At 41.5% G+C, this 21,856-nt stretch overlaps 1 protein-coding gene across 3 annotated transcripts in view; it reads right to left on the reverse strand.

Moving 5' to 3' along the window:
* The window catches only part of ARFGEF3 (ARFGEF family member 3), a 174,567-nt gene that overhangs the window by 79,460 nt on the left and 73,251 nt on the right, over positions 1-21,856 (reverse strand). The window contains exons 5-8 of one of the 3 annotated variants that reach the window (XM_037045659.1): positions 19,571-19,639; positions 7,959-8,081; positions 4,694-4,736; positions 2,439-2,517 (exon numbers count right to left, since the gene is read on the reverse strand). In XM_037045659.1, the coding sequence (XP_036901554.1) occupies positions 2,439-2,517; positions 4,694-4,736; positions 7,959-8,081; positions 19,571-19,639 (314 nt within the window). Of the gene's footprint in view, positions 1-2,438; positions 2,518-4,693; positions 4,737-7,958; positions 8,082-11,110; positions 11,243-19,570; positions 19,640-21,856 lie in introns of all 3 variants that reach the window. The other 2 variants (XM_037045658.1, XM_037045661.1) reach the window with 2 other exon arrangements.

Genomic DNA, 21,856 nt, shown 5'->3' on the forward strand with positions numbered 1-21,856 from the left:
ATTCCCTCATAATGCTAAGACCCGAGGGGTGGAGCAGGGAGGGGAAGAGGCATCCTCGGCCATGGCCAACTGCCTCAGGTTTCAGCCAGCTGTGGTGTTCCACTGGTGAATGTAAACCATTGCACAGAACGTTGCCATCAAATGAGGGATCTCTACGACGGGGGTGGAACAAGATGAAAGCCAATCAATAATTATGTCTGAACAGAGATTTAAACAAATTCTGTATGACCACAAAAATGACCAAATATCATTTTCCTCTGCAGGTGACTTCTGCTTGTTCCCCAGTGACAACTCTGTCTCCCTTCTGTTCCTCCACTGGCTAGAAAAAAAATAAGATGCCCAGTGCTGGGACTATCTCCACTTTCTGACAGCAACTGATTCGTGGCTAGACCCTCGCTTCTTTAACACCCCCTCCCCAAGTCACCTAACTCAAGTTCAAGTTCTACAACAAGCCCTCCTAACTCTCTTTTACCAGATGTCCCACAGTTCTCTGAAGTGTACAGGCTCCGCCACTGCAGGTTAACAAACCCAAGTCTGTCTGTCTCAGGTGTTCCTGGTGACCTCTGGCTGTAGGGATCATCAGTTATTCAAGTGAATTTTCTCATCCAATCCTTACAAAAACCCTAATATATTTTATATGACTACACTATATTACATAAAACACTATATAATAATTATGCTAATATCAATTCCTTCATAGTAAACATAAGCTTAGGGTAGTTGAGATATTTGCCCAAGGTCAAGAACTAGTAAAGGGGAGAACAGGGCTCTTACCCAACTAATCCAACAAAGATCATTCAGTTGAGCCAAGAGTCATTAACACCACACAGCATTATATCTTAGGAGGAAATAAGCCAATGAAAATACATTCCAGCCCGGGGATAACAGCCGGCCCTGCTATGACGGAGAGGAACTGGGCAGGGGTGGGAAGGAGATAGCATTAGAAGACATCCAATTGCTGGTGACTGATGGGTAAAGTAAATATACACCTATCCCAGCCAGGACACTGTTGAGAGTGAAGGAGGGTGATTATAATTATGCATAATAGGCACAACTTGGGACTGTCCTGAGAAAATCAGGTCACATCAGAACCCTATAGATGGAGTCACTACAGTCGTTGTTAGCACCTTCACGTTGGGACAATAATCTGAGCCCCACCCTACTGCTCCAGCTCTCCATGGTCAGGGAAGATGGGAACCTGAGCAGGGTACAGGAGGACCCATTTACATCCCATCCTCTGTTAGATGCATCCCGTCTGAGGGAACACCTTGCCCACAGCCTGCCTAGGATCCAGGGATGGGAGCAACTGGCGGGCAGGGGTGTGGAAGATAGTGCTATTTCTTTTTTTGTTTATACTACCTACATATTAAATAGGCCTCTTCATTTTTTTTAAGTGATATTAAGAGAGCTTGATTTGGTTAAAATATACAGGTGATTCAGAGCAATGATAGAGCAGCTGATATAAAAACCATCTGGCAACAACTTTTAAGACTAATTCTAAACTAAGCTTAGAAATAATCCTGAGTTTATGTAGAAAACAAAACGAAAACTAAACATTAACAAAAGCAACTTTCTGCGATGTTTCCAGTGAAGTGAGAGACCTTACTCACTCACATTTGCAACTAGAGCATTTTTCCTGTTACTGCATATAAAATTCTGCAAGTAGAAGTTTTCTAAATAATCGACTTTTCTAGTTGACAGTAAATAGCAGATTAATGTCTTTCATATTCAAGGAGCACTTCATAATCTCGCTGTGTTGTAGAATTTTGCAATTAACTATGTATGTAGTTGGAAGGGACTTTTCATCTCATTTTGGAGAGTCTGGCCTTTTTATATTTGCCTTTAAAATAGATGCATAGATTATCTTATAAACTTATTGCATGGAGATTTAGACTAGTGACACCATTGATTAAACTGGCATAAAAAATGACAAGTATGTAAAAGTCAAAGTAACATGTCCTCTTTTAAAATATGCATGGGTGATCAGAGGCTCAGGAAATGTAAAAAGGAAAAAGAAAGAAAAGAAAAGAAAAGAAAAGAATAGCACACAGTCCAACTCTGCTATTTAACAGAGGAGAAAGGTAAAATGCTTGCATGAGAAGACTCAGAGTCACAGCTGAGACGTCCAGATCAGGACTAGCCTTCACACCAACTAGCCCTTAGCCAACATTTATTCCATTCAGATCCACATGTGAGGGAGTGAACTTTTCTTTGAAAGGTACTGTTTTCCCATCTTCTCATCAGGAAATTATATCCATCAGGAAGAGTACTGGGTAACGTAGACTTGCCCAAGGTCACTGAACATTTTCCTCGGAAATGAATACCAATGGGAGGAACCGTTGTCCCTCTACTCTGCTAGTTTACATGATGTCACGGACAAAGGTTGCTTCGGTAATAGACCATCAGTGCATAGGAGCACGAACGTGGAAGGTACTTACTTGATGGCAGCTTGTAGCTTCTCACACAGAACAGTGAGCACAGATACAAGGTCGTCACAGAGGGCCTCGACGGTCAACCCTTCAAACAGAGGAGGTCACAGGCATTAGACATTGGCAGGGGACTGCGAGCTCTCCCAACAGCCCTTCCCATCCTCCTCTGTGGGTGTTTTCAAGACTGAAAAGATGATTGTCAGATGCTGAGCCTTCCCTAGGCCACCAAAATGCAATGTATTATAAATATAATAATAATTCCTTTCCAAAATAAAACACCCAAAAGATAGTCCAGAAAGAAAATAGACCATTTCTTATAAAATTCACTCGCACTTAATGAAAGGATATTTGGTTAAAAAACAACACAATTGATAATGATTTTCTCAATATTTAGGTCAGTGGACTATATATGTATTCCTTATTCTGAATTCTTGATTTTCTGGGTTTTCTGAGAATTGTATCCCAAAGACATAAAATAGGGCAGCGTGGGAGAAAGGAAGGTGTTTCAAACAAGGAAGCTAGACAAAGAAGGCAAAACAACGTGGTCACCGTCTTCACCCACTTCAACTATTTGTCCGGCATCCTCAGAGCATATGGTCTTAAGGGAGCAACAGCCAATGTCAGAAAAGAAATCAATAACCGAACATGTTCACATCCAGAAGCTAGCAACCAAACTTCCCTGGCGTGCACTGGAAAGAGGCTGAAGTCGGGGTTGTGCCTAAGTACTGGTCCCCAACTTGGGGGACTGCATAAGCTTGGGGAAGGATCAGTTTTCCTTTTGGTAAAATGAGGTAAATAATACCAATGACCCAGACTAATGGGTCAAGTGAGGTAACAGGCATCTGCTTTTTTATTAATAAAACCCTATACAGATCTATACAAATGTGGCTTTTTGATGAATGTATAAACAAACGCATGAATGACCATGAAGTCAAGGAAAAGGGAGGGAAAATGGCAAGAGTGTGAGAAAGAAAATAAAAGTAAAGTTGGAAGAGGGCAGGGGAATGAGAAATAGCTGATCTTCAGCATTTATGATCTTAAATTCAGGGAAAAAATGAGAAATGGTAAGGTGCAACGATAAAATGTAGTTTAAAGTAAATAAAACCCATAAATAGTCCTTAAACTCAATTTCAGATAAATTTCAAATGAGCCCATCAATCTTCTACTAACATATTTTTTAAAGGTATCTCTTTGACCAAGAGGACTTTGACCTCCTTTTTAGTTTATAAAATCATGCTGTATTCAAGTGAAGATTTTATGGGAACTGCAATTGACAGAAGAAAAGAAGGGCAGAATTTTGGAACTTTTCACTGGGAGCATTAAAGCTGAGAAGGTTCTGTAGCACTTCTGGTCCACAGCCCAAGAATATAGCAAGACATGACTAAAACTATACATTGAAGCAATGCTTTAAGAAAAATGACTTAAGATACTTTGCTTTCCCATATCTTTCATGTACTCTTTTATTCCTGATTGTGGCTGCTTAGCTCTCTCACCTTTTCATTCCTTCTCTTTTTCACCTTCTCTTTACTCCACCCCTTCTCCCTATTGTTAACCGGCAAAAATATTTTTAAAAAAACCACCCAGTTTTTCCAATATTTTTTAAATTACTGAATGAAGTCTGAAATAAAACTTACATTTCCATTTTTAATCAGATGATTTGAATTTTTCATCTCTTTCAGAAAACAATACTACCAAACATTAAAAAAAAATCAAACTACTTATCAATTATATGTGCACTTCTATTTTTTCTTTTCCTGTGGGTCCGAATGAAAGTTCCTTACCTTGATTTCTGTTTTTCTGCCAGATTCCTTGTGAGGTAACTCATTTTTTCATATTAAAAAACTGGTACTTCACAAACATACTTTGAGTGCAACAGTACTTTCTACCAGTCAGGTTTTCACAACCTTCTATCCATTCCCATTTTAACAACTGATAAACCTGATTTCACAAAGAACGAGGTTAATTACAAAACCAGCCTCAAAACCAGCCTCCAACAGGATGGTCTACGAAGAGTTCATTTCCCTCCCGCAGTTGGAGCAGGAGTAGGTGTGGTTGGCATGAACAGGAGGAAGATGACACAGCTGGCCCGGTCATACCAAGCTGGTTCTTAGGTACCAGTCGTAAGGCGAAGCTAAGCAGAAGCTCCAAGGGCGTGGGGAATGACCCTGAGAGCATCCTCGGCTTCACATCCCAACACCAAGCACACAGGAGACATTCCCATACCTGCTGTTTAAACTGACCCAGCAAAAAATCAAATTGAATACCTTGATTCCTGAATTCCTGTGGGACGTCTGGGTTTTCAATGATCTAGTAAGGGAGATACACACAGGACAATTAGTTCAGGCAAGCAGAATCCCAACTCTTAAACAACGGAAAATTCTTGGAAACAAAATGTCATCTTGAGTGCACAGGGCTCAGCTAGCTCACCTAAACTCACCCTCCAGGTCCTGGGAGCATTTCATTATTCCCGGTATTTATGAAAAGATATGTCTGGAACTGAGCTCATCAGTTGCAAAAATAATTCATTCAAGAGTCCAGAAACTTCCTGGGAGGTTAAGCCCTGTGGTACACTTCATCATCCCAGGGTGCTGAGCTGTGGCTGGGGGCAATCACCTAAATAGCTGAGCTACCTCTGCACAGAGAGGAATACTCAGGGCCACCGGCCACACTCTGATGGGCACCTAGAGAATACAGACTCTTTCTTAGTCATAGTGATCAGGTTTCTGGACTTCAAAATCCAGGTGTAAAGATGACGGCTGGTCAGAAGCACCAGCTGCCTGTTTGATCAGGGGAGCACATTAACTGTCAACCCTCTGACCAGACCAACCCCTGTAGGCTGCTGCTTGGTAGACCCAGGACTGTCAAGGGAAAGACAGAACCTTGGAGGAAGGGGCAACAGAAAGGGAAAGATATTTACCAATAGGTAGATGGACTTCCCACTGCAGGGAGAATTCAGTGACTACAGAGCCTCCCACCTCTTAGCTCAGGGAGGCAGTAAACAGGCATTTTCATGCTAATTTCCTACCAGACACTTGGCACTGTTCTTTTTAAATTTGTTTATGGACACGTATTTCTACTATTCTCTGTTCATTAATTTGCAAGCTCAGCTGCTTCCACACATTCCTTGTGAAATGCTATGTCAGTGTCTACAGCTCAGTACATGGCAAAATGCAAGTTAAAAACAACATTTTCTGGAAGAAACACATTTGAATCATTTTTAAGGACAGGAGAACCAATACCACCTACCCCTCCCCGCACCTGAGTAGCATTTTTTTTTCTTTTCAAAGTGAGTGAATTTCAATTTAACAATGGCTTTGTATCTAAATAATTCAATGATAAAGCTCGATCATAACTTGGGGCTTCTGAGAATGCAAAATCAAGTTGTATAATCTGTACTTGGAAGTGGGACGTGAGTAGCCAGTAGGTTGAAGGTACAGTTCATGCGAATGCTTTTGGCATTCTAGGTGAATTTTCTTTTCAGTATATTTAAGTCTTCCTAATGCTGAGATGGTTTGCAATGCCTTTCCAGTGATGGGTCGTGCTACGCACCACACATCGTCCCCACTCCTAGGTAAGTGTATAGAGTACACATCACCATTCCTATGGACCATTCCCCTTTAATAGCTTTTTAAAAATAGTCATTCTTAGGTGGAAAAACTTAGTCTTTTTAGTAGGCATCACAAGTACTCAAATATTAGCATACTTTGAACTGTATCTTTCTGGGGCATGGAAACACCTCCAGGGACTGTGTGAGTAATAGAAAGGAAATAACAGGAAACACTAATTGTCCGCGTAGTTTGGTATCTTGCCTCCGGTTGGGTGAGTCCCGATGGTCAGTGATGAGCTGGACCGGAAGGCTGATTAGCCACACAGCACACAGGACAGAGGCAGGTGGCCCTTGGGGTTGGCGCTGCCCTGGGAAACTACCGCTGTTACCACCCTCACAAAAGAGCAACAGGAACTGAAAGGCTGAGCCATTTGAAACCTGATACTCTCCCACTACAAAATGTAAATGTAAGATTAAATGACTAATATAACTGAAATCACTTTGAAACTACAAATTGATTTGTAGTTTATTTATTTGAATATTTCCTCTCAAAACATTAAGATATCATTACCATTATAGTATTCATCATGTTGCCATTTAGCAAAGATTAAATGACTGTATATTAAACACAAAGATTCTCAACATCTGAGGTTCATTTCCATTATGAACATTTTTTTCTCTTACGTGTTTTCTACTTATCGATTTGAATTTCTTTTAAACTAATATTGCCACACCACAATATTAAAATGCTAGCATAAATAATTTTAACAAGGGTTATGCTAATATAGTAAAAATACCTAAAATTAAAATAATTACTTTTTAAATAGAAGTTGGGCTTTGGATACAGCAAACACAAAAGGAAAATCAGTATTAATTTTTATGTGATTAGTGTTGTCATTTTTTCAACACTAGCTGTCAGAACCCATACTAATAACCTAGGCTGGGACTCAGGAGACCAGGGATTTAGTTCTGGCTCTCTCAACTGATAAGCTCATTAGTTTCAGATTTCAATTTCATCTCCCTGGACTTCATCTTCCTCATTTTGTTTTATGAGGAATAAAAGAATTTGACCAGATAATCTCAAAAGTTCCACTCAACTCCATGTTTTTTTAAAAATTACACAATTATTGAAGTTAAAAATTAGAAATATTCAAAGCTAAACATGGAATCTTAACTTCTGTAAAACTAAATTTCTAACTTATTTCAGCCTGTCACTGAGATTTCCTATTCTAAAAAATAGTACAGTGTTCACTCCAGAATATTTCTTGCAGATTTTAAAAGAACTTTAAACTGAATTATTACAGAGGCTGATCTAAAATAAAAAACAATTTTGAAGAGGAATCATCTCCTCATTAACATTCCCAGAAGATAATTTATGCAAGAAAACAATTACATTTACATTTTCCCAGGAACGATCTGTTCCGTTTAGAGCAAAAGGTCCCATAGGTTTTGGTGCCAGAAAGACAACCGATCCAGCATCCCCCCCCGCCCCCCCCCCATAGCACTGTAGGGGGAAGGAGACCTTCAGCCACAGTCTTTTACTTAACAAAAAACCCCCGCATAGACCAAACCTCAAAGCATGTAATTAATTTTGTATTTGCTTCTGGTATTTGTTAATATGTCACAACACTTTCATGTAATTTATTTAATCTGAGAATTTTTAAATGGTTTACAAAAAAATGTTTTATGGAGGATTTTAAAATAACTAAAAAATCACAGAGACTGTAAGGAAAAAATAACTCTCAAAGCTTTGGAGTGAAACAGGTAAATATATATTTAAGGAGCTTAATTTATATAAATAAATGTTCTTCCAAACCAAACCAGCCCTTCCTATTGTTTCAGTAGGGAGCAGCCCTGGCAGGGGGTGGGAGGGGGGGACATGTGGTGTGGAGAGACATGTAGGATGTCGGACACGCAACATGCAGTGACACACAGAGACAATGGCAGGACCGTGATGAATGTGTGGATATCGCAAGGCTCACCGTATTCTCCTGCCTTTGTCGTAACTGTAAAGTCAAGTCACTCAGCATTTGACTGAGAGTGGCCCGCACAGCAGTGTTTATACTACGCTGGTGACAGCTACATGTGTATGTCTCAGTGCACACCTGGTAAAGAAATAAGATAGCAACATACACACTCTGTAGACAGCACTTTATTACCAACATGCTTTGGAATTGACCAGAGAGGATATGAAATCCCTTTTAACTGGAAAGTCAGCCTGATTTAGAACTAGTTATCGGTGAGTCCTACATGTATTTAAAATCCCCAGGCATTTATGTTTTGACCATGTAGGAAAAGTATTATTTCACTAAAGATTATCCCTCTTAGAATCTTACTCTTCTGAGCACCAGAGGAGAATGCAACTTAGCAGTTTTTAGATATGCCAAATAATTTATTAACCCCTGAGTTCTGAGGTATGGGGCAGAGGGTTAATGAATGAAACCCAGTTTTCTGCTCTATAAGCAAGTTTGTCCTTGGATTTACTCTCAACTGTTCTCCTAGTAAACTTGGTAAAGGCCAATGTCTGCTGTGTACTGGGCAGCATGGCTTCCAGGAAAACATCCGCTGATTACTAAACTGTATCTGAACTGGGAAAGCTGTGAATGAACTTTAAAATCTGGTGAGGAGTCACAGGTCTGAGGTTCCCTGAGTGACTCTTGCCATTGGTCACGTCCTCTGAGGGAGCTCTGCAAGCTCTCCTTGTGGAGTTCTAGGGACACTGGTTCCTATACACAAAGACCCTTGAATAACACAGGTTTGAATTTCTTGGGTGCACTTACATATGAATTTTTAAAAACTTACGGTATTGATAAAGATAGTACAGTACTATAGATGTATTTTCTCTTCCTTATGATTTTTATTAACATTTATTTGTCTTACTTTATTGTAAGAATATAGTATATAATACATATAACACAAAAATATATGTTAAACCAATGTCTACCTTGTTGGTAAGGCTTCTGGTCAATAGTAGGCTCTTAGTAGTTAAGTTTTGGGGGAGTCAGAAGTTTATACGTGGATTTCCTATCACACAAGGGGGCAGTGCCCCTAACTTGTGCGCTGTTCAAGGGTCAACTGTAGGTGAAACGTGTGATTCCTAAACCAAGGTGACTGCCTCATCTTCTTGCTCCTAAGCTGACATCTGAGAGCAAGAAGCTACCCCCAGTACTGGGTGTGAGGCCCCCTGTGAAAGACAAATGCCTGCCATTGACCTGTGTCTGCTCCCTGTCCTACACCCTGCCAAGGGAACACAATGCCAGTTGTGGTCTATCTGGGTTTTGTGAGTCTGAATGTCTGGAGGATCCTGAGGAAGCTCCCTGACGGCCACGGCCTGGAGAAATCCCAACTTGAGGGCAAAAAAATCCCTCACTTGAAGGCAAAAAAATCCCTCACTTGAAGATGATGCTGCTCAGTGGCAAGATTTCCCAGATTTTATTTCCTCTAACTCCTCTGAAAGGTGTAGGGATGGGCAAACACACACTCAATCTGGCCCACTTTTTTCTCCATAAGGTGTGTGATCTTCCCACTTTCCCAAGCATATTTAGACATATGAAAAGAAAAGAAGGGGTGCAGGCACCTAAATTCTTCTTCTAGGAATAACTCCAAGATTATCTATGCTGAAAGTACTGGTCCTCACCTAAATGTCAAATGGAATCTGATGACTGATAACGGAGATGGGAGACAGACTAAATGGTAACCCTTGTCGCTGCTGATGCTTAAGCCAGTTTCCACCAGGCCTCCCTATAATCACCTTTTTGGTAAAATTAACTAGGTAAAAGTGAATGTTTTCTAATAGTTTAATTTATCTCCCAATGAATGCTTACTATTCTAACGAGTATTTAAAACTTAAGAGTTTATTGGAAGTTGGTTTGGATTTATTCATTTTAAGTGGAAAAAGAGCAAGTTCCAAAATATTTATTTTTCAAACTACCATTTAGGGCATGTTAATTTCAAATTCATTTTCTCAAGTGATCATGGATTTTAATGTACTTGAAGGTACCATTTACACATATTTAGAAAAAAAGTGTTTTAATCCTAAAAGGGCTTTACTTTCGCATGTGATAAAGTAGTTTAAAAGCCTTGAAAGAATGTCTAAATGAGTGCAGTGTCTCACTTTGATGAAACCAAATTCTCTACAGTTTAATTAGGCACTCTAGTACTGTTAATAGATCAAAATTCAAGTTTTCTTTAAAGCTTGCATTTTCCCAAGAAATCCTTCTAACTGTTGCTCTTTCAAGTCTCTAAGCTTAAATTTCAGGAGAAATGTGAAGTCTATAAGCATTAAGGATAAAAGAGTAGCTATCTTGAGAGCTGAACTACACACTTTATATTAATATAAACACAATTCTGCTGAACACTAAGAGCCATAGCTGCTACAAAACCTTCCTTTCAAAATCATATCAGTCACTTTCGACCCATGAAAGACAGCACACACGAGGGACTGGATTTTAAGTAGCACAAACAGTGTGCTGTGTGCAGACAACTTCCCGAGTACCGAATGAATTTCAACTTTGAATGTCCTCACTGCTCTCAGTGGTTAGAGGTATAACTGTGGAAGTGACTTATTGCAGGAGGCATTTTATTAAGGGAAAGGGCAAACATGTTTGTTCTGCTTTAAAAAAAAGGATTCATCTAAAAAGCTCATCCTGCCAAAATTGGGAGTATGAATACTGTTTGTGAAAAAAAGGTATCGTTTTAAATATAAAAATGAGCATGTGTGTGATAATCTTGCTACCCAGAAGAAATGCTTTCAGCTATCCTGACATGTTCTAAAGAAAAGTTTCTTACACTTACTATATTTATAAAAAATGCTAAAATGGTAAGGTTCATAGAACTAGGAATTCAATGATAAACCTGACCACTGTACTAAAGGCCAATGATTTTTTACTCTGTGAATGTTCTTTGTTTGTTACTATGGGGCAGTGCTAAAATGAGCACATTGAATCAGAGAAGCCAAGAAAATACCAAGTCCAAATGCAGGCTGAGTTTCTGAGAAAGGGCTCATCAATTTCTTCTTTTCATATCTCCAAGGTCACTTCCACATCCCATGCCCTTTGCTTTCGTAGTGTAAACTGACATTAAAAAGCCTCAGTCCTGGACCTCTGCCTGAGGCTCACAGGACCAAGTCCAGTACCTTGTGAAAAGCCACAGGCCCCTGATCGCCAGGGAATGCACGAAGACACAGGGCAGTGAGGACTTTCGTAATGGACATTTTGATCATTTCATGCATTTGTGGACATCCAGCTCTACGGCATGCTAAACACAACTGAGAGCAAAAACAAACTGTTAGTGAAGCAAAACAAACCCAACAGCAGAATGAAAAGAACAAAAAAACCCAAGTCTGCAAGCCATTCATAGCAATAAAAGCTGTATGTCATCGAGTAAGTAGACTGATAAATAACAGTACTAGGTTACACCCAGGGTGGAATCACTATTATTACATATGAAGGAGCAAAGTGAAAGGTAGCAGATAATCAATATTGGTCAAAGTGATGAATTTCAAAACAATGTCCACAACAGCAGTTTGCTTAACTTTGCAAAATGCCTATGAGCTTCACTTTGTTAAACTGTGCATTTACCTTCTCTTTCCTACCTGAATGGGGTTAGTGGCACAACTGAATGATGCTGAGTAGTAAGTGCCATAAAGAGAAGAGCTAGCAGGTTTTCAACTGGAGTGTTTTTACAGAGATAAAAGTAATTTATCTCCATAAAAAGAAAAAGGATTTGAGATTAAGCTACAAGAAAGCAGAACTGTCTTTTATACAGGGAAGACTATGAATGCTTACTGATCACGTTAGAACCAAGGAAAATTTTGATCAGCACTACAAATCGAAATGAGATGTTGAATCACAATGACAACTCAGTGACCGGGCTGTTTCCAGGTGAACGGCAGTAACAGGTAGGTGTGTAATAGGAGGCACTTCGGGAAATAGGTCCTGCTGATGCAAACACACAGGGTGAGCTCAAAGTCTGAGCACCAAGCTCAGGGAGGGACATTTGCTGGTTTTCCTTTTGGATCTGACTTAAAAGGAAATTCTTAGAGCGCCACAGGGCCTATATGAAAAATCCTGATTAGCACTTCCCTCTTTCTCGTCCATGTTCTCCTCGGCTTTACTGACATTAAGTTGGATTAAGACACCTCAACCCATCAACTCCTGAACCTTCTCAGGCAGAGCCTTCTGCTGAATCTATGCAGGTGCTACTAAATTCCAGCATCTGCCCTCTGAACCAGTCCAAAAGGAAGTAGAGAGGGCCTCTGCATTGCTCTGTGTGCCTTCTAATTCCAAATAAATTCTTCAAGAGCCATGCAAATCAGAGATTAAAGGGAAGTGTGGAAATTTCTTGCAAAACAACCAGGTTGCTCAAATCCCATCTGGCAGTAAATAGCCAAAGAAAAGAAGCCCCAGAGGAGTCAAACCAGAGTCAGTAAAGAGACTGGCCCACACAGAAGAAAAGAAAGGGTTTCCAAAAGGAAAAGTGGAGAAAGCAATGGGATTTCCTTACTCCATTGGCCTTGGCTAGTTTGAGACCATGGTCTGACCTCTTCTGGCCACTTCTCTTGCCAGGAGGTGGGGTGACTCCCCCAGCCTTACAGAGAACTTAACAAATAAGATGCTTCCAAGAAAAATGGCTCAAGCCATCGGTATACTTTTCTTCTGGATTATATCTGGAGACTATCTGCTCCTTAATTGTAGAATACTTTATTTGAGTACATCTCAGAAATAATTGAACTAAAAAAAAAGGTGCCATTGAACATTGCAAGAGTTGTAAGACATCTCAATTTTAAAAATACTTAATGACAACTAGAATTATTAATTGAAATCTTTGACAGCAGGTCTTGACCTCACTATTTTTGAAGCTCTGTGGGCTAACAGGTGGAACTAAACGAAACTGAACTCCAGATCCCCTGATGGTAACATAATGCTCAGAAAAGATAAACTGGGCATCGATATAGAAAGATACCCAAGAACGTGGCATATGCCTACTGGTCACTTGAATCTATAGTCACCAAAAAAGGTAAAATTCATCAATACTTCTGCTGCATGTGTAAAAACACCATACAGCCATTATCAATTAAATGCCTTGGTAAAGGCCCCAGGTGGGTAAGACTCCTAAGAATTTCAGCCAGTTGCCGACATTATCATAAAAGTCTACTGACATTTTCGAACATGAAGGTTACCAGGAAGCAACTGAGCACCATGGTCAACAGCACATATTTGAGATGTAAAGAGTCTGGATTTGAACATCTGGCCATGGAACCTTGGATAAGCAAATTAACCTCACTTTCCTTGGGATTCTTGATTTAGTTCTGTTGTGATGAAGATTAAAAATGCTGTGTGAAAAATGCTGCTATGGATACACCCTAAGGACTCAACTATCAGTAGCTACTATTATTAACAAGTGCTTTGGAATTGAGCAGTGGGTGGATTGATGACAAGAACGAGGAAGGGTCCTGAAAGAGTCTTAAAGAACGAAAAAATGGTCTTTGAGACAGAATTTGCTTAACCTGACAGCATGCCACGGAATCAAAGTGCAGAAGTTTCCCATAAGTTTAAAAGATCAAACCAGAAAATACCCATGTACAAACTAGACTTTTTCACTTTGAGAAAATCTCATAAAGAAATCTTAGGCAGGCATGAGAATATGCTCCAAATCTTTCTAATGAAACAACATCATTCACCACCTTCAAATCAGCTTCATAGAGCTTCTGCGTATAGCACCATCTTTTCCTTAACCCTAAGACCTGGGCGATTGTTATTCCCACAGCTTTTCCTCTATTAAGATAACTAACCTTGGAAAACTCAACATATCTGCCTAGCTGGGCATTGTAAGAAGAGAAATCTTGGGCCCAGTTCTCAATCAATAAAGAGAAGAATCTATAGTGGAATTTTACAAATGACAATTTATAAATCTGAACAAAAACATGTTGAATATTTCAGAATTCTCCATTTCTAAGTTTGGTGATATTTCTAATTCCTCCTGTATCACGGAAGACCCTGTACTGAAAAAAACTTTCATTATTGCAGTTTAATTAAGCAAGTTAAGTTAGACACACACAATTGGAGGCTGCTGCCCTCTTTTTACATTTTAAATGCTCAATGATGCTTGTATAGTTTCAGCTGCACCTTGAGGAAAATAGCCTCATTTTTCATCCTTAAGTACACATCCCATTTCCTGATCAACAGATTTCAGGCTGAGCACTATTGTTGAGTAACGGTCAATGCAGACCAGAGTATGAGAGAAAAGTGTGTCTGGATTCTTCCCTAATGTTTCCACAGTCGTTTTAAATGGTTTATTTTACGGTATTTTTTTAAAATAAATTATTTCCCTAGCTGTACTAAAGGTGACAAGAGAAGAAAAGGTCATTTTTTTTAAAGTGAAAGACTTATCTTTATGAAAAGTTTCGATACAACCAAGAAAGCTTCCTGGAGCTAAGGGGTAGTTTGAGGCTGAAATGTCCTGCTTCAAAAATAGAGACAGAGATTTCCAAAGGCTGACTTAGCAGGGGGAAAGCACCTGAGAGAGCGAAAAATCACTGGGTGTCAGTAAGTCTACAGAATACCATTCTTTTTACGGCAGTATAACTCTCTTTTTGGTGACGAAAAAGCTTTTCTTAAGTGATTTCTGTGATGGAAACCCAAAGGCTGTAAGCTATTTTGCAAATTCAAAAAGATATACAAAATGAAGGCCTGTAAGAAATATGTTCACTCCTATCTCGTGTGTGTGATGTAAACAATGCTTTCAGATGATTCTACTATTATCCTTTCTTAAACTACCTAGACATTATTCATTTAATAATCTAATATTTATAACTACTGGTCCATATACTTACATTTATAAGGTGTTTTTATGCTATTCATATAAATAGACCCCCTCCATGGTCTTCTTACGCCAGATTACATAAATATAGATTGAGTGGAGGGCATTTCCTCTCTTTTTTAAAGGCTGGCCCTGTGTCTTACTGGTGCGAACACATACTCAAAGGAGCAGTGCAATAGCCCTGTAGTAGAATCAACTGTTAAAGCACTTGAGAAGCACGTTTGATATGTACCAAGTACTGACAGATGGGAAGGAGAAAGTGGGAAGGTGATTTGGCAGGAGAAGAAGATGAAAGGCAAGGGGGATTAGACAAATCAAAAGCCTGTACTTATTGGGGAGTCGCCACCGGGAGGAGGCTGCTGCTGGGTGGGGACTCCACACTTCCTGGGGAGGTCTGATTAGCCAGGGCAGAGGCGAGGCACCTATCACCTGGGTGTTAGCCACACGTGATCTTTAGATCTCATTTTCATTCGATCATGCCGTATCTACTGTGGCAGTGCTTCTCAAACCTTAATACACATGGGACTCATGGGGGGAATCGATAAGACAGATTCTTGTTCATTAGTCTGGGTAGGGGCCTGAGGGGCTGCCCATGCATTTGGTGGGTGGACCGCACTTGAGGTCTCAGAGCACAACGGCGGACTTCAACGAAATGGCTTTACAACGCAGCTTGGCTGCAGGGAACAATGGCTACCAGAGCAGTGATTCTTGACTTCCACTGTAGAATCATAGGAGTGGGTGGGCTTTTACACAATTGTCATGCCTAGATCCTTAAAGACCAAAAACGCAGGAATTCTGGGGCAACCCTAGGCTTCTTACCTGTGCTAACACTTCCTAGGTGATTCTAATGTGCAGACTTCGATGCGAACCACTGCCTTAGAAGCAAGGACTCTAAAGCTTTGCCACTGTAAGTATCCCAGAGGTCAGGAGAGTAAAGAGGAAAGGTCAATGTTTAATCAAGTTATTACTAAAAATAGTCAACTTTCCACAGGAACCTAGGTAACCTTTGGTTAAGCCTACCTCCTGTCCTGATCTTTAATCACTGCCAGTTGTAAACTGAGGCATATTACTCTCTTAATAATGAGATGTATTTTAAAGATGAAAGGCAAGATGAGTTTAATTTCAGCATTGCATCTGCAGGGTATTCGTGCCTGAACATGGTTTGTGATGAGGGGAGGGCGACCCCCAAGGGTGGGCCGTCCAAGCGAGCTAATGACGACAGCACATGCGGCAGGTGTCCCGACCGGAGCCTCTGTCACCCACTGCTCTGGCATCTGATTCGACCCCTTCCTAAAGCCTGACTTTTGGAAAGTTAGTGAACCTCTCTCCGTGTCACATTGCTCACCTGTAAAACATGGATAATGGTATTCCTGCTTCGTTGTTACATGACTTATAGGATTTAACACAGTTAACAGTCTTAGAACAGTGCCTGGCAGAGGGTAAACGCTAAACACATACTAGGTGTAGCTAAAGGACACACTCTCTGAGTGTATATATCATCTCTTGCCAGAACATGTGATGTTGTATGCTTTTGAGGCCCCTCAGAATTACTGACTCTGAGAGGGAATGGCCGCAGAGAGCCCAGAGCGAGAGCTAAGCCTGGTAGAACTGTGCTGAGGTGCAGCCTCGTCTGATGAACAAAGGCTTGCGTTCTCATCAGCAGGAGGAACACTCTCCAGGGTGTGTCTCTCGGTGGCTTTTTGATCGGCGCTGGATAGAGCGACCTCCTGGCCGGGGCCCCTGTAGTGCTCGTCATGCTCACAAACCACTGGTCCTCCCTCAATCTTCTGGCAGGTAAACGTCCTCACCCATGGGCTGGCCAGGCAGGAGAGCAGGATTCTTCCCCTTTTGAAGGTGATGTCCATGCCAGGTTCAGAGAGGCCATTCTGCACATTGCCATTGATCGAAAGCGCTTTGAAGTGGTGACTCTTGTGCTCATTAAAAAGCAGTCTTCCTATCCCCGCTGTACTGGAGAATCTTCCAGAATGTCCAGTCACCAGAGCAGAGTGGTGGATCTCCAAGAGGTTCGGGAGAGGGGCAGCCTAAGTCACAAGCCCTGCTGCCACCATCAGGGAGGTGGAAGGAACTTCCTGTGAGCCTAAAAGTATCTTCGGGGAGTCTGCACATTGCAAAGGGAAGGCCGCCACTCTCAAACTCGGGAGGAAAAGCTTATATTTAAGATCTTTACCAAGTTCTTCTTCCTTCAGAGAAAGAGTCCCAGGCCTTCATCATGAACAGTAAGTCAAAGCTGCCACTGGAAGTAACAAGTTTTCCTATGATGGTCCTGCTTCATTACCTGCACGTGGACAAACTCTTTTCCAACCAGGAAATCTCAGAGGGCTCAGGCAGGATGAGAAAGGGGAGTGAGCTTTGTTACTGTTCTCTCGGGAAGCTGGCCCATCGACGACCCCTTTCAGGGTCATGGCCGTAACATTACTGAGTGGTAACTTGGACACCACCATCAGCCTGGAGTTCCATAACAGCATTTACGGATGAAGCATTTACTGTGTGGCCAGACCTGCACGGAAAGGTATTTCCATGGTTGCTACTTTTTTGGTCCAACTGGCACAACCTCGCTGTGGGATTGGCTCTGTTAGCACTGCTTTTGCAGAGAACTGCCAGAAGCCAGGGCAGTATCCAAGGCAACACGCTGTGGATGGCCGACCTGCATTTACACCTGAACATGGCACTCCAGAGCCCCCGCTTCTACCTCCAAGCTGCAGGCTTGTGTCTCTCTTGGGCTGAGACTTTTCTTCAAAAACAAAAAAGTTTTCTTTTTCTTCTCTAGGTTTTTGTAGAGATGACCATGCTTTGCTGCTTCACTCTCCCCAGACAGGCCTGCCGAGTCCTTACTCCGGCATCCCAATACCCTCAGGGAACACCCTTGACTTGGGTGGTCTGGGGCAGCATGTGTCCAGTGCTCAGGAATTACATCCCCAATCTTTCAAATTCTTATTCAAACACTGGTTCCTGCAAGGGTGATAAAGGCAACCTTCTCCTTCTCTCCAGGGACAGCCAGGGCTTCCTGGTGGCCCTCCCACAACTCAGGTTCTGCAACAACCTGTACCTTCTACCGCCAACTCCCAGGGGACTGCTGGACAGGGACACACTGTGCTTCCCTTCTCATCCTTCACACAGCAAAGGACTAACGAGCCTGACTCTTACACGTCATCCTTGTTTCTTGCTGTGATCAAAAATGACCTTTGTCATTTTAAAAGCAATGGGGTACCTAAAATAGTCCAATTTGAGAGACAGAAAGCAGAACGGGGATTGCCATGGGCCGGAAGGGTAAACAGAGAGGCACTGCTATTCAGTGGGTGTGGAGTTTCAACTACGTGAGACAAGTAAGTTCTAGAGATCCGAGTCACAACATTGTGCCTACAGGTGACATTACTGTATCGCACACGTAAAGTTTGTTAAGAAGGTGGATCTCATTCTAAGTGTTCGGACCACAAGAGAAAAAAAGTGAACTTGCGAATAATAAGAGCACTCATAAGTAACACTTAAAATCCAATTTAAAATATAGTGATAGCTATTCTCTTTCTTTACCTACACAGAGCAAAACATCTAAGTGTGTTAAAGAAAAGTGTCCCTTCTGTGTATACAAATACACATTTGGGAGTTGATCTATATCGCAGTGAGAGGTCAGCCAGCTATCTGCTTCTTTTTATTTTGATAGACACATAAAAACATCATGCGTGCTCAATAATTCTTTCTTAATTTTCATCTTTTAATGGCACACAATTCTGTAAAAGCCCATGAACTGGCCAATATAAATACTATCCACGTGAGGTGGTAGGTATGTTAATTAGCTTGATTGTGGTGACTATTTCATAGTGTGCACATATATCAAAACACTGAGTTGTACAGCTTAAATATACACATTTATTTGTCAATTATATCTTAATAATGATGAGGGAAAAGGATGAAAAAAGAAAACCTGCCCAAAGTGCTTAAGCACCTACCTGGTATCCTCAATAACAGTAATCCTTATTTTAAAAACAAAAACTCATGAGCACTAAGAGGCTTTCTTTTTCTCCATAATTTCAGAATGCAGAATACCATTGCCTTGTTAAGGTCTGAATGTGCACTCTTGTCAAAATACACAAATCCTAAAGACATTCTTTTAAAGAAATTGAAGAACAAGTACTCTAAATATATTAAAGTACAGTTTTGGAATGATGAGGTTTCCAAAAACCAAAGGTTTATGCCAGACAGTCAAGAGGCGGAGTTTTCTGTTAGACACACTCTGGGAGTGAAGGAAGGTACTGCTCCTCTAGGCTGCAGTGCAGGTGGGAAGGAAAGGCTTTCCAACGATAGCTACAAAATGCACCCATTCATTGGGGTTTAGGAGACAGGAATGGAATTTAATCAGTTAACATCTCTCTAAATCTATACTTGGTTTCTTTAAAAATAACTTAAAAAAAGAGTCAAATACTTTTCAGTTAACCTTAAGGAAAACAGACTGAGAATGTACCTGAGATGCAATGTGGCAACGTTGGGAGAACCAGTACTGTTATTTCCAGGGTTGAAGCCCAAAGCTAAGCAACACAAAGCATGCAGAGCCCCGTGACTCAAGACGATGGGGCACACAGCCTGCTTCCCACAGATCCAGTCCTCAGTGGACATTCCCCACAACCATGATCAGGGAAGGGCTCACCCCACTGCTGGGCTCTGCTCCACCCCAATATTTGCGCCAGCTGGGGTAAAGCAGCTGTAAGCAAGCAGCACAGACGCGGGTGCACTTAGGGCTGAGGGAGCCTCAGACACTCACCTCTGCGATCTTCAGCACAGCACTGCCATTCAGGTCAAATGTCGGGGTGTAGGTAACGCAGAGTAAAACCTTTGCAAACACGGAGGTGAGGGAAGAAGGAAGAGAGAAGGGGTTACAAATTTAGAAAGGGATTTTTAATTCCACATGGCCTCTGTGCAGTCTTGTTTATGACTCCTTTGTTCATTGCTTTAGCCTGGATGTTGCTATTCCACCCACTGCTCTCTAATTAGTGGCCATACGCTGTCCAATAGCACAAACCTTTAAAAGTAAAGGCTGCTACCCTCACCCCAGAGAAGGACCACTACAAGACAGGTTAGAAATAGCATTCCTCACCAACTCCAGGAGGTCTATATAATAATATCGAAAACCAAATGGCCAGCCTCAGGGCTGGGCACTATAGTGAGTGACCTAAATTGCTTTTTAAATATGTGCCATTATTATTGTCCTTATTTTACCAATAAGAAAACCGACACTCAGAACAATTAAATCAGCCGCCCAAAATCACTCAGGGAACGAGTTTGTAGCTGAGCTTTGAACCAACTAATCTGACTCCATGCCTTGAACCACTCTGCAATACTCTCTCTACTTCCTCCTAGACTCAAGAAATACTGTACTTTTCTGTTCCAATCCCCTTCCCAAATCCACAGGGGATTAGAAATTCTTTAATGGGCACTGTCCTCTTCCCTCCTGGAATTTGCCTTAGGATGCTGCCCAGATTCCCTTATTCTCCAAGATCTCTAGAGAGCAGCTCAGTGATGTTTACAAGATCTTTAACGACCATTAAAAAATCTCACTTTCTACTTGTAGAGCTATTAGAGAACAGATCACTGAAAGCCTGTGGCATTTTAAGAATTGCTTCTAATTTCAGAGATAAGATGCCAGACTCTCCCCCATCCATTTGGCTTCTGGCTCTGCAACTTTGCTTGCTGGTAGCCTCACACATCAAAGTGTCAGTTTCTGTTCCTTGGTCCCAAACCCAGCAGCCATGTCCTGCCTGCACCTTGGCCTGTTGGTGTCAGCCTTCAGAGAGTGTCTTTCATCTGGTCCTGCCCAATTCATGCAAGAGCACTGAAGCCTAGCAAATTTGCCAAACACAGGCTATACACCTCATCGGCACATCAAAAGGTGTGATTGTGGATGGGACAAGGAATCTCCTAGTATCTCCTTCTGAGTCACCATCGAGGCCAGTCCTAGGAGAGCAAATACGAGGTCTGCCCAGAAGGTATCCAGCCATGTAATATGAAAAATAGAGACATTTATTGAAGAAGATACAACATACAAGAAACATTTTACATAGCACAATGATACTTCAGTCCCCGTCCAAGTAGGAGAGCTCACTCTTGGGACCTCACACAGTTCTCTTAATCGCTATCAGCTGCCCCATCATATTTTGCTGAGTCTCATCAATAGTCTGAAATCTCTTCCCTTTCAAAGGTGATTTTAGTTTTGGGAAAAGCCAGAAGTTACAGGGTGCCAAAACTGGGCTGCAGCAGGGCTGAGTCACTTGGGTGATTTGATGTTTTGCCAAAAAAACTCAGCATGAGATGCGATGCATGAGTGGGTGCACTGCATCGCGATGAAGCTGCCAATCACTAGTGGCTCACAGTGGAAGCCATTTTTGTCGTTTTGCATCTCTGCATTCATTGAATCATCCCCAAAAGACTTCTGAACCATCTGAATAGTTTCCATGGAGGAATATTCAAGCTCAATGCCAAATTTAATGCAGATTCATTGCTCATCTTGCTCAGTCATTTTTTTAATGTGGTGGCCACACAGAACACATATCACTCAATGACATCTCCTGCCCCTACTGACTAGTACAGTGAAGGTATCATTGTTCACGCAAGCGCATTCCAGTCCACTCTCCTTGGCTGCCAGGTTACATCAATGTTGGGCAGACTATTATTATATTAACAATGGTTGAACTTTTTCCAGACAGACCCAAATATATGTAAGTAAAAAAGGAAAAGGGGGGAAGGGTTTGCCAAGGTTAGGTAAGTTTATTGTAGGTCTGTTCCTCAGTTTAAGGCGCCTAGCACACAAGAAGCAACACCTGATAAGAATCATCCCAATGCCATGCAGGCTGGAAGAGAGGGGTAAGGGGAGCAACTGCTCTATGGCCCCATAGGAAAAGGCTTTCTTTTGTCTAATGACTGTCTTTGCAGGGTTGAGGTTTGATAAGCAAGAAAACCATGGACAGCAGAGTCACCAGGAATGGCCTGGGGAGAACCACGTCTTGGAACACCACTGTATTGGTCGTATGTTTGCCGGAAACCCTCCTGTCCT

Source organism: Sturnira hondurensis, unplaced genomic scaffold (genome assembly GCF_014824575.4).
Source record: "Sturnira hondurensis isolate 20B ecotype Veracruz unplaced genomic scaffold, ASM1482457v3 Scaffold0004474, whole genome shotgun sequence".
In the NCBI taxonomy this organism is placed as follows: domain Eukaryota; kingdom Metazoa; phylum Chordata; class Mammalia; order Chiroptera; family Phyllostomidae; genus Sturnira; species Sturnira hondurensis.